This window comes from Melampsora larici-populina, assembly GCF_000204055.1.
Source record: "Melampsora larici-populina 98AG31 unplaced genomic scaffold MELLAscaffold_13, whole genome shotgun sequence".
NCBI classification, from domain to species: Eukaryota; Fungi; Basidiomycota; class Pucciniomycetes; order Pucciniales; family Melampsoraceae; genus Melampsora; species Melampsora laricis-populina.
This window is the reverse complement of record NW_006768777.1, coordinates 339165-352183: the sequence shown is the minus strand read 5'-3', so window position 1 is coordinate 352183 and position 13019 is coordinate 339165. Positions and strand designations below refer to the sequence as shown.

The following is a 13019-nucleotide window of genomic DNA, read 5'->3' as shown; positions in this document are numbered from 1 at the left end:
TGATTTGAAATTTCATCATGCTATTTGTGAATGTATGCAGACTTATTTGAACATCAACTATGTATTGAGGAGACTTTTTACAGCAGATCCTTCGTACCAATTTTCCATCTGAGTTCCTCCCAAAATTTTGAATAACAAATAACATTGAAATTATGTGATTTTTCTTTTATCGTGTCCCAAGACTATCAGTAAGCTGAGCATATTTTTGACAAAAGCTGATCAATAATTGAAACACCATTCAAGAGTCCAACAAGACATAAAAACAGAAGTCAAAATGAGTTTTTGAGTTTTTAAATTTTCAAGAAATGTAAGATAATAAAAAAAACTAATATGCTATACACATTCTATAAACATCAAGTCAAATGAAAAAAACAACAGAAAAAAACAAGAAAAATATAGAAAGAAATTCAAAAGAAATCATTAACACATTGATGAGATTTTTTTATATAGATAAGATTAAATTGATTGACCATTTCAACTAAAGTTTATCTAGTCGAAAAAAGAATCAAAGAAATCAAAGGACAAACTAATTTAACATGTAACCAACCTCAATTTTTTGAATAGAATGAGTGTATGGAAGAACCGAAAAAAAGAACAATCAAAACAAAATAATCAATGATTTATAAGAAAAAAAAATTAAACACGATACAGATTTTTCAATTGTCAAAAAAGGAATGAAAACAGTAAAAAAAAATCAAAATAGAAAAATGTAACAAAAAAAAAAGGTATGATACAAGATAATTTATGATGAAGATCAAGAAGAAGATTTAGGTGAAGCAAGATCAGTGAGCATTGGATCAAGGATTTCATAACCCGAATCAGGTGAAAGTAAAGCAGAATGACTATCAAGTACTGGTGAATTGCTTGTTGAATGTAATGGTGAAGGTGTAACAGTGGCATGTGAATTACGAACTTTAAAGATATTGTTAAGTGAAGCATAAGTTCTCATTCTACTGATTGGTGCTAGAATAGTATTTAAACCTTTTGATGTAGAACTTATTGTTCGATTTGCATTTGGGGTTTGTTGGTCTTTTGAGCTTGTTGTGGGTATTGGGGTTTGAGGTTGTGGACAATGTTGTTGTGAACCGAATCTAAAGTGACGTTTGAATCCATTTAGACTATTGGTTGAAGCATAAGAATAACCCGAGGTTGCGCTACAACGAGATTGAGTCCGAACTCGTGTTGGGTTCAATAGACTAGGAGCTTGCAAGTCAAAACTTTTACCCTCAACATCAATAGATGATCCTTGTGAGCGAGGTACAAAGGAATCGATACTCTGGAGAGAACGTTGAGTTCGGTGACCCGATCCTTCCTTTCGAAACATTGAAGCAGTCGATGGTAGTTTTCGAAGGGTTTTAGGTATGAATCTAGACCTGTGGATAGTTTCCTCCACGTCAGGTATCGAAGGTGGAGAAAGAGGTGGTGTAGGGGCATGAGGGGCATATGGCGATTCAAGGTCGATCGGAGGAAATGCAGCTTTACAGGTGCGGGGTGAAAGTCGACTCTGATTCATGACGTTCGCGGGAGAGATGTCTAATAGCTCATGTTGAGCCGGGGACCGAGTGGAATAAGACGAGCACTCGCTTTCGCTTGGACCATTTGATTCACCAAGCCCGCCGTCCAATATAGGTAAGACACTGGTGGTAGGATCTTCGGAAGGAGAAGCCATAGAGATTTCGGATTCGGCGATAGATTGTGCGTCGTCCAACATACTATCTGCGTCTAAGTCAGGATCCTGATTAGGATCTCGTACGTAATGGATGCCGCTTAGCTGAGCCAGATAAGTAGGTAGAGGACCAGAGTCAGGAACTTGTATTGATTCAGGTCTAGATAAGAGAATTAAAGATGATTCGGTAGGGTCGGGGTCTAGGTTCAAATGCGACAGAGAACAACTAGACTGAGAAGAAGAGTTGGTATGACAGAGAGGAGAGTCACGACTTGGTTTCCCTCGCAGCTTTCGAAAACCTTCACTAAGAAAGGTACGACTAGCTGGAGCTCGAAGCTGATGCATCATTGATGGAAAGCAAAAAGCAAGATGGAAAAAAAGATCATAACAAAATGATAAGTTGAAATCTTCTCACAAAAATGAGGTCAATTTGAAAAGAGAGACGCGAATATAGGGCGATAGGAAGAGTAGCAAGTTTGAAGAAGATTGGGAAAGGAAGGAAATTGTAACATGAATCAAAGCAAAATTGCATACCTTGGTGTCTTCCCGACTTGTGATTCGTCCAACAGAGTTCAAATCAGTCATGTTTGATGATGACATAGTCAATCAGACGAAGGATTAAGAGTTCAAGACGATGAGATAGGATTGATGAGAAAAGCACGAGGTCTCGAGGAAGATATATAGTCGTCAAAAGATAGAGCAGATTATTGTTTAAAAGAATACAGTGCCAGACCGAGATAAGGATGGAGGGAAATGTCAAAAGGGTGTGAAGTGAATTCACTACAACAAAAACTAAGTAAAGCTCCTACAATTCTTCCGTTGGGTATTTCCAAAGGGTGTGTATGAGGTGGTACGGAGGAAATTATGTAGGTATAATAACCGAAAGTGTAACTCTGATACAATGGTTGTAGGGTTGTACGATGGTCTTCGAAGAATTATTATGTAGTCAAATGATAAGGTGAAAAATAAAATTTCTTATGTAGATCCTGAAGGCGGGGGAAAAAAAGGGAGAATGGAAAAGGATTCGAAATAGATAGCAAGTACTTATAAAGTTACGAGCTCGCGGATGAGAAAGAAAAGTGGGATTTGGCTTAAGATTCTTAACTTGTTGGTCTTTGATTCTACACAGTTATATATATTTTTTTCTTTGTACAGTCAAACCGGAAAAGCTTGCCACCAATTCCCCGCCAATTTGCTCGAGTTTTGCGGGCAAAATCGGTCAAGCTTTTCCGGTTTGACTGTAGGAAGGTTACCAATCGAGATTTCTAATTTCAATCACTTTTTCATGATCAACTCTAGTGAATTTTATTCGAATACACCAAGAATAGAACGGCGAGTTTTTTTTTGGATTTCATCGATGGCATAGCTTCAAGGTGGTACTGGTTTGGTGGTTTGTAGGTTGTACAACATACTCAATCAATCTCAGTCCGAGTTGAATATACTTCAACTTTTTCCCATCCTCTGACTTTCTTTTCCCCACTTCTGCAATTCCGCTCTTTCTTCTCATGCCCACAACCGACACGCTTTTCTCATCACGCTAAGATTTCGAACATCCTTCAACTCTATAGAGGGTAACCATCCTCAGCTCATCACGCTCATCTCATCTAGGAGCGAAATTCTTTGGGTCATCCAGCTTAGGAGATGGCATGTTCTAATGAATCATGGAAATTCCAATCTGGAAGATTTGTTATCAAACTGATAATCCTTCATCGTCATCAAGCTATGACTCATGAGTAAGAAAGTTAAGATTCGTTTAGTAAGAGAGAGAGCTCAAACCTGATGAAATTGAGATATCCACCTGATTGAGCTTTCAGGGTTTATACTTGATCCAATTCAACCCACTCAAAGTCGAAAAGTGTAGCATTTATATACGACATTTTGGATTTGTAAGGTCACTCATGTCAACATGGATTGCTGTGGAAAGTTAAGATCGACGTGTGATCAATCGCGTAAATGGTCAACAGAAGGATTTTTGTGCATACATACATACATACATACACCTAACGGAAACTCTTTGACATATGTACTTGTACAGATTGCGGTCAATCTGCGAGTGAAATAGATCGATCCGAATTTACTGGCTTGGGGTAAGACGCATAGAGAGAAACAAAAGAAATTCTGTAGGAATGAAAGGCGATGATATGTAGAGTTGTCAAGTGGATGGCTCACTGGGAGGACTTGAGGATGAATAGAATTGAGGAACAAGAAGATTTGATAAAAATGATGGATGATGAACTAAGGATTATATCTCGGTTCGTAAAGACAACAAGCTATTGATTGGGGTTGTAGAGTCAAACATCAAAATATCCTTGATCACAGGCTCACAGCATGTGGACGTCGATTCAACAAGAAACATCATTTTCACAATTTCATAAAGAGTAACTGCAGGAACCATGAATTGAAAAGGAGAGTTCTTTCACCGAAGTACCCCATCAAACCACTCAAGTTTTACGGGGGATGTTGGCCAGAGGCTATGCAGTTAAAACTCCAAGATACAATACGTTTGCTGGTGAAGACCTCGGAGGTCGGCCAAAGATGAATATGATATAGGAAAAGGGTGAAGATCTGGGAGAAGGTTTGAAGGTTGAAGGTCAAATGAAAGAGATGATTATTTATATTCTCTGACTAATTGTTTGAGATCACAAAAGGGTTTAATCGTCACGCTAAAAACCATGAAGTCCAATGTTTTTGAACAATCATCTCATTAGAGATTACCTTGCGAGATTTCAATCGGTCAATATTTGAGTTTCTTTTCTTGGGTCGGAGGAAAGATGGGAAATATCTTACTTGGATGAAAAGATTCAAGTCAATCCTTCTAAGTGGACGTCCTTTTGTCGTCTACATCATCTTTCTTCACAATGGATTGCCAAGCCATATCCCAGGCATAAATCATCTCTGTCAGAAATTTGAGATTCGGCCCAGCCCCGCACAAAAACCAAAAGAAAAGATCCGGTGTTCTACCAGTCTTGATGTGATGCACTATACAAGATAGAAAAGTGCTTTTGTGATTTGAGATGTAGCATAGCATGAGTGAAAAATATCAGGTATGCAGTTCTGTAGTGTCACAGTCCCATCTCAGACTCCAATCAACATCAGAGTACCCCATGGCCCATTCCATTTTTATGATAACCTCACAAGGGAAAGACAAAATTTAAGACACACCAAAATTACTCCGCTTTATGAAATCCACCGGTGATGAAATCGATGCTTATTAGATGCACATTCTTTATCATAGATGGGGCAAGGGAGTTATAGTCTGATCTTCTATTGCAAAAGAGAAGAGACTAACAGAAAGGAATTGTCCACACAAAAAGTAGTACTATGACTAGCAACAAAGAAGTCCATGGGCTCCATGGGAGCAAGAGAACAAAAGGGATGACATACCATCATCTTGCAATAAATGCATTTATCTGAAGTGGATTTGAATCTTGTATCACAGACCCCAAGATGAAGATTATGATTAGTTTGCTGAATGTTTGTATGAACATCTTGCATTTGACCCAAAGTGAATTGCATCATTTGAAACTCATCCAAAATTCATGGTATAAAGGATCATAACAATGCATAATAGTGTTTTAGTTACAACAACAGTCCACTCAGTTAACAACTGGTTACATTTCTTCATGTTGCTATAGTATGTGTGACTAGACTGTTTCGCGCACACAAGCAGAAAGCAATCAGAAGTCAGTCCGGCCATCAATCCACCCATGGACATCTGGAATGTTCACACATCTGGAATGTTCACCCACACAAGTCGGGAAATCAGAGGAAAGAAATCGACTTACAGTTTTCTTTATAGAATTCGAATTGTACATCTTTGCTGGTATGATTCAGACACTCTTTTCTCAACGTTTTTGCTAAAGGACTTGGTCCACCTGCCCAAATGATGATAGATAATACCAGGATGTGAGATTTAGAGAACCAAATTCAAGGACAGTAGATTGAGATCAAATAGAGATTCTTCAACTTACAATAAAATACTCCAATCTTCGTTTTCAGAGATGCTTCGGCCCCATACCACGCATCAGACTGAACATACCTGCGAACAGGCTCAAAGACCTCTTGACCCCACTTAGGCCGACCAAAGTGTGTTCGAGTCTTTAAACCGGTAAGTGGATCAACCGAGGCGATTGGATCATTGATAGACACATTCGTGATCAGGTCTACATCCACACTTCCGGTCAAGTACATTGACATGGATAAGAATGTTTCATCGGTCTGCATCTCCTCAAGTCGTCTCAAAAGCGCTTGAAACCAACCGAAGGCAGCTACGTCCTATTGGGATTTATCAACCACCCGATTCAGAATCAACATATACATCATGCTGAAAATATCATTCAAAATGCAGCTGTTGAACCCACCTTGTTCAGCCAAATGAATTGTACTCTTCTCAATGACCCTAATTTACCTTGTTGCTGCATATAGCTGAAAAACATAGATAATCATTAAATTGATGAACGGGCTCAATGGAAATGAGAAAATGATCCGACGAACTAGATGTTTTTCAAGATGCTTGAAAAGGGAGTTACTCCGATCCCAGCACCTATAAGTATAGCCACATCACATGAAAATACGTCTTGTGCTGGTGCCCCATAAGGACCATCGATCCGAACGTATGGCAAGTGAGCTGCATCTCCTACTCCAGTGATGTCTACAAATTCCGTCCGACCCTTTCCACTTAGATTAGCGGTAAGCGCCTGGGTCACTCCAAGCCGTTCTCCTAGAGCTCGAGTAAAATCTCCGACTTGCCGAACGTGGATCGATACGAATGGATCGTCGGGTGCACTAGAGATCGTGAATGGATGCCATTGAAAACTGGAGATGTCAGGAACTTGAAGAAAGAGCCATTGTCCAGATACATATTTCAATCCAGGTTTCCGTAATCGAATCTCTATGGCTCCAGAAGGATGAACTAGGACTGCGATGATCTCAGCTGGTTTTCGACCTCTCAATTCACGCCACAGTCGATCACAAAAGTAGGCAATTCCACTCCAGACCGTAAGATATACAGAGTTGTATTGAATGCATTCCACTTTCTTTCCTGGTGAAGCGCCCCGTACAAAGCAACCAGTAGCATGCAAATAAAGTCCAAGCTGAGAAATAACAAACATCATGAATATTGAGTCTTCAGACCACTTCAAAGAGAAAACGCTTACCGCCCAGAAGAATGCCAAGTGATGCGTGTACCAGAAGGCCTCGAAGCACTGAGCGCGAATTTTATGATGCTGTTGTGTTGACCCCAGGATTGTACAGAATGATCAAGATGCATAGCCAGATAAGTTTCACGTCCATGTTTAGGTTGAGGATTCCTTCATCACTACAGTCTGAACATACCGCGGTCGTGTACATGAGAACCATGATTAGCAACATCAAATGTCCAGTTAATCCACCTGGTTGGGTGTACATGATCCCGATCGCTGTGTTTGGCCGTACCTGCGTTGTCTCTACCCCATACATATTGACATAATGTGCAGTAGTGTGGATGCTACAATACCAGATGAAGAAAGTATGCAACAAGACAACATGAGTGATCTTATCCTGAACAGACGTGAACCTGGAAGATCAAAACAAGAGTCACATTGTAAAAAATAATGTCGTGTAGGCGACTTGACGATGAAACCAAATATTACTGAGGAAATCGAAGAAGAATATCAATTGACAGGCCAATCCAAATAAGTCATTGATTCTGAAGTTCATGGTGTACATACTCGTCAAAAGAAATGAGCCATCTTAGTTGAGGTCGCAAATAGGTAATCCAATTCCGACATACTGTGGCGGGCCAAGCCGAATGCAAGACAAGTTCAATTTCTTTTCGTCACCCTTGGAATGGTAGAGGCAAATTGGAGAAGAGTTAAGATAGAAAATGATATGAAATTTTAAGTAGAAGTCAGAGGTTAGCTCACCAGGTAAGAAGAGCAAAAATCCATCAAGACCTAGACAGAGTCCAGCTCCACGAGATGACCAAACCGAATACTTCAACAAATTAAGAATCGCCAATCGATCATCTGCGGCTTGTAACCACCATCCGTAGGCAAAAATCGCAACATGAAGGAGGACCCAAAAAATCTGAAAAGTGATCTTTGGCCGATTCAGTATCCTTGATAATCCACCGAAGACACCCATCGATCATGTACAGACTTGGCCGTATTGTTCTTGCGATGATCGGTATCCAGTGTTGATATCGAAATAAACGATGTTAAGGTTATCGGTAGTATATGAGTCCAGCTCAAGCTTGATAGGGAACTTAACCGAAGGAATCGAACCAGGACTAAGGATAAGATTTACCAAGCAAACTGGCTATTCAGATCGAGAAAGGAAGTAGATATAAGCGTATACATATGCAGCATTGGTAAATTCACTACATGATGCGGAGGGTAACCGTAGCAGAGAAAAAGGGCGCATTGTCAAGCCCACGCACCAAGCCTTGTTCAACTGAACTTAACAAAAGGAGAAGATAGGAGAAGGTGGTGATGAGGAAATCTTTGTTAGCGCAAGACGTACAGTTGTGGAGAACAAAGGCGAAAGGTTGAAGCTACTCTGTATGTTGAAAATCAAAGTGCAACCGATCAGCAGGAAAACGAAGCAACTGATATGCCACCAGTTTGTGTTGCACTGGTTTCTTTCTTCCGGGGTAGTTTGTGCCTCAAGCGAGATGGGGAGACGACAGTCCGTCGTAACCAGGTTGAGACAAGAAAATCACTCTGCGATATCTGTGGTGACCTGAGATGCTTCAAGTGGTGATCCACTGGATCGCTGGTGGCTCGCGGAGCAATAACCTGCAGTGATGCACCATTCTGCTTGACAAAGCCAACAAACAAGCGTGAGACAAACCTGAACCAAGACAACTTGATAATCTTTGACTACTGCGAATTCCGGCGGATGACGAATCTTTGGTGTTTTATTTGAAACCTGAGAGAAAAGGAGGAGCAAACACAAAGAGAGGAAGATAGGAAAAAACAAGAGAAAAACAAAAGAACCATATCAAAGAGGCTCTATGCTACAGAAACCCAAAGGAACGACGGTTTCTTGTAAATATTACCACTCAAGTGTAAGATCTCCATTGTTTCCAAGAAGTAGGAACCCAAGTGTCGTTTGCGGACCAGTTCCAAATACCCCTTCCTCAAATGGTGGCTATTCCACCATGACCACCCCTTTGAAGGCACCCAAAAGATACCCGACCACCATACCAACCCCTTCCCTCACCCCAATCCTAACAGCTTTGAATGGCCTGGCCCCTCACTCCTCTCAACCATCTTCTGCCTCCTTGTTCAACCAACACAACCATTGACACTCTATATCTCCTAATTTCACAAGCATAATGATTTGGTGCTATGCAAAAAGGCCAAATTGCTACACTTTTGTTTGTGAGGCACTATGAGTTTCTAAAGCAGTGCACATGTAGAAACCGCTTCACACTGCTATGGTCTTTTCTCACACAAGGCAGAACTTAAGGGCCCGTTCGGTAGCGTTTATTTATACTACAGTATCAAGAATCATAATGTAGTATGCCTGTTGATACTACATTATTTGAAACAGAGCTTCAATACTACATATTATCCTTGAAATCTCATGTACTATCCATATCCTGTTTGACCAAAATCTGTCCATATATACAACACACAATGTCGGATATCGACTCACCTCCAGACGCAATGGAGGATGATCTCACAACTTCTGGCAACGATTCTTCCACCATTTCTTCCACAGACACCTCACCTTTGATTTCGAGTTCTGAATCTGAAGCCTTCACATCTTCTGATTCGGAGTCAGAGCTTGATGATCTCATCCAGGCTGCTGTAGAAGAGCTTGCCAGCAGCCTTCGTCCCAAAATCCCTTGTCGAACTTCAGCACTCACTGGATCAGCATATTGTCAGGAGGTGTTCAATGGAAGCCCAGTCCGTTTTGGTGAAGTGTGCCGGATGGACAAACGCACCTTCTTGAACCTGATGGATATCTTGAATCCATACCTCGAAGACACCATCCATGTCTTGGCACGCGAACAAGTCATGATGTTCCTCTACACTGTAGGAAATGGTGCGACCAATCGAATGGTTTCAGAACGGTTTCAGCACTCCGGAGACACAGTCAGTCGATACTTCAATATTGTTCGACATGTGTTGGACAACCTCTCCAGCGAATTCATCACTCAACCAGGTCACTAACGCACCTTGCCCTCCTCAGATCTCTTCTGACCCCAAACGCTTTCCGTGGTTTGAAGGTATGCATTGGGTAGCCCATTGATGGAACACATATCCAAGCTATTTGGTTCCATCAAATGAAGAAGAATTTATACCGAAATCGAAAGGGATTTCTCTAGCCAAAAATGGTTCTTTGGCAGGCTGCTCATTTAACATGACCTTCAACTTTGTCCTCGCTGGTTGCAAAGGACTCAGCAGCTGATGCTCGAGTGCTTGAAGTGGCAAGGCGGGAAGGTCACTTTGTAGTTCCACCAGGTCAGTATTGTTCTTGATCATGATTCGAGTACCAACTGACTGTTTCTGCTCTTTAAGACCGATACTATCTAGCTGATGCTGGGTACGCAAACAAGCCTGGTTTCTTGGCTCCGTATCGTGGGGTAAGATATCACCTAAAAGAATGGGCTCAAGGCCGCCAGGGTCCTCAAGACTACAAAGAGCTATTCAACCTTCGACATTCTTCTCTACGAAATGTCATTGAAAGGTTATTAGGCGTGAACAAAAAGCGATTTAAGATACTTGCTGATATGCACTCATATCCTATCGAGTCACAACCATCACTAGTAATTGCTCTCTGTACTCTTCATAACATTATCAAAACCCGAGGCGAAGACTGGTTTTTTGATGAATACGATGTGGAGAATTTGGAGAACGATCGAGCCTGGCTAGCGGCAAACACAAATTTATATCGGACTGCCACTGATCAAGTCCGAACTCAAGCAAAGGATGCAAGAGACCGTTTGGCTATGGCAATGTGGGATGACTATTTAGCTCATCATCCATAGCCTTTCAAGTGCTCAACCTCATCGTTCAGCATTTTTACAATCAATACAATCAAATTGACTTAGTTTTTCATTTTTTTAAACTCATCTTCCATCAGACATTGCATTAAATTCACCGTTCCAACCCTTTCACAAGCTATCACACCTTTCTTTCTGTTTTTTCAACAAAACCTCATTTTTATTGTTATTTGCAGACCGTTTAGCTTTCTTAGCAGAAGCTCAGTTTAAGTGATTAGATAGACATTCTTAGTCATATATGATGGTCTTTATCTTTATCTCTACTTACAATCAAATCCCAAGCTTCTTGTTTTTTTCTTTTTAATCTCATCGCTTCAACCCTTTCCTTTTGAGGCAACTTTATTCTTAAAGATGAAACCCTTATCTGAGAGATGTAAATCACATGACTAAAGCCTTCGCTTCACTTTTTTTATGTTTGAGTTCGTTTTTGTTCGCTTCACTTTTTTAATGTTTGAGTTTGTTTTTGTTGATATTTTTACTCGTTTAAGTAAATAAGTGATCAATTCAGATTAATCACATGACTAAAGCCTTTGCTTCACTTTTTTTATGTTTGAGTTCGTTTTTGTTCGCCTCACTTTTTCTATGTTTGAGTGCGTTTTTGTTGATATTTTTACTCGTTTAAGTAAATAAGTGATCAGTTCAGATTGACAAATAAGATTTGATTTGCTTGATAACAACATACAAATTGAGATGATCATGCTGATCATGCTAGATAACTGGAAGCAATTAAAAGAACAACCAGAGTAAAAGTGGAAGCAATTAAAAGAACAACCAGAGTAAAAGTGGAAGCGATTAAAAGAACAACCAGAGTAAAAGATTCAATGAGATAAAAATGACAAAAATATAACGAGATCTGAGAAGATACACATAGAAAGAATGATGAGGCACAAGACCGATCATGCTACATACTTGTAATCATAAAAAGTCAGAATTTCTCGTTGTTGATCAGAATGAAGTGAAAGATTGAAGAAGATGCATGTTGATCTGATTGTTCTACTTGTAATCGATGAGAAACAAAGGTTGAAGGCGATAAACCATTTCTGAGTCAAAAGTTTGATTGAACATACACGTTTGATTTCAAAGATGGTTCTACTTGAAATTGATGAGAAACGATGGTAATTCAATCAATCATTTCTGAGTGGAAAGTTCGATCTCTTCTAAAATCCAGGGCCAACGTAGCTTGTCTTCTAATTGAATGAAGAATGCACAATTATCTTCGGTGCGTAAGACTTTTGAGCCCGCAAGTCGACTCTTGTCATCTTGTGATTGGATTGTGGCATCTGCTTTAAAAATCTCCATGGCTTGTTTTAACGAAGGAGTTGCAGATTGCTTGAGGGCTAAAGATTCTTGCTCGAGTCGGGCTGCTTCTTGAGCACGGGTGGCCTTGCGAGCATCATGAGCAGCTGATGATCTGGCACGGATCTTCTCACGCTGTAATGCACTGTTCATCCGGGCTTGGCCATGACTAGCGGCGTTATTGAGAGCAGTTGCAATATTGGCTTTGCTGGCTGGACGGGTGCGAGGACCAACCTTGGGTTTGGATTGGCTAGGAGGATCGTGAGCAGGGATCTGAGTGGATTTCGGATACTGAGGAGATTTACCCTTGATCTTGGAGGTCGCATCGGGACTGGAAATTCGATCTTCATCTTGCTCGATGATAGTCTCAGGTTGATCTTTTGTGATAATAAAGATTATGTAAGTTGAAAGAGAAAGAACAGATTACGAATTCAGACAACTTACCAATAGGCTTGGTGCTGTGAGGGTCAAACAAAGGAAGACCTTCCTCGTCAGAATCATCAATTATCATCTCTGCTCCTCTGACATGATCTTCTTTTTCCCGAAGTTCCTCTTTGTCAGAATCATCAAGGGCCAACTCCTCCGCAGTGAGGTGGTCTTGCTTTGCTCGAAGTTTCTTTGAACTTGGTCCAGTAGCGCGAATCCCAGTAACTGCCAAGTTAGTATCACCCACTAGTTCGCTCATGGTGTTATATAAGGGGAATGGTTTATCTCTGTATACTAATGCACCCTGGTTACGCTGGTATTGGTTGGGTTTAACAAATTGATACAACATACATCAGTTCAATTGGCAAGATGATCAGAAAAGGAACTAGAACAGGAAGAGTTACTTCAGCATAGCTTGGCCAGCTGAAATCTGGTTCGACCTCAATCATGTTGGTTTCTTCATTCCAACCAACACCTGAAGTTGATCGAAGTTTATGTACAATGGTGTATTGCTTTTTGGCCTGGAATTAGGTGGACATGCAAGGTCAGTATTTGTGAAAAAGGAAGCAAAGATCACCTCACCTCATTAAAACGGTTCTTTATTTGATCCTTAACTAGGGTGGTTTTATATTTATC

The 13019-nt window shown here is 40.5% G+C and overlaps 3 protein-coding genes across 3 annotated transcripts; all 3 read right to left on the bottom strand.

Moving 5' to 3' along the window:
• Positions 1-259: 259 nt before the first annotated feature.
• Positions 260-965, bottom strand: MELLADRAFT_71551 (uncharacterized protein; the record flags this gene model as incomplete). Its single annotated transcript, XM_007408576.1, has 1 exon — positions 260-965. The coding sequence occupies one exon, from the start codon at positions 937-939 to the stop codon at positions 664-666; it is 276 nt and encodes a 91-aa protein (XP_007408638.1).
• Positions 966-5390: 4425 nt separating this feature from the next.
• On the bottom strand, positions 5391-7593 carry MELLADRAFT_85169 (uncharacterized protein; the record flags this gene model as incomplete). The annotated part of the gene is made up of 10 exons (XM_007408575.1): positions 5391-5398; positions 5452-5541; positions 5638-5941; positions 6028-6091; positions 6161-6759; positions 6823-6891; positions 7001-7151; positions 7375-7395; positions 7437-7486; positions 7570-7593. The coding sequence occupies 10 exons, from the start codon at positions 7591-7593 to the stop codon at positions 5391-5393; spliced, it is 1380 nt and encodes a 459-aa protein (XP_007408637.1).
• A 4196-nt stretch (positions 7594-11789) lies between these two features.
• MELLADRAFT_85168 (uncharacterized protein) lies at positions 11790-12642 on the bottom strand (the record flags this gene model as incomplete). Its single annotated transcript, XM_007408574.1, has 2 exons — positions 11790-12334; positions 12402-12642. The coding sequence occupies 2 exons, from the start codon at positions 12640-12642 to the stop codon at positions 11790-11792; spliced, it is 786 nt and encodes a 261-aa protein (XP_007408636.1).
• Between the last annotated feature and the right edge of the window lie 377 nt (positions 12643-13019).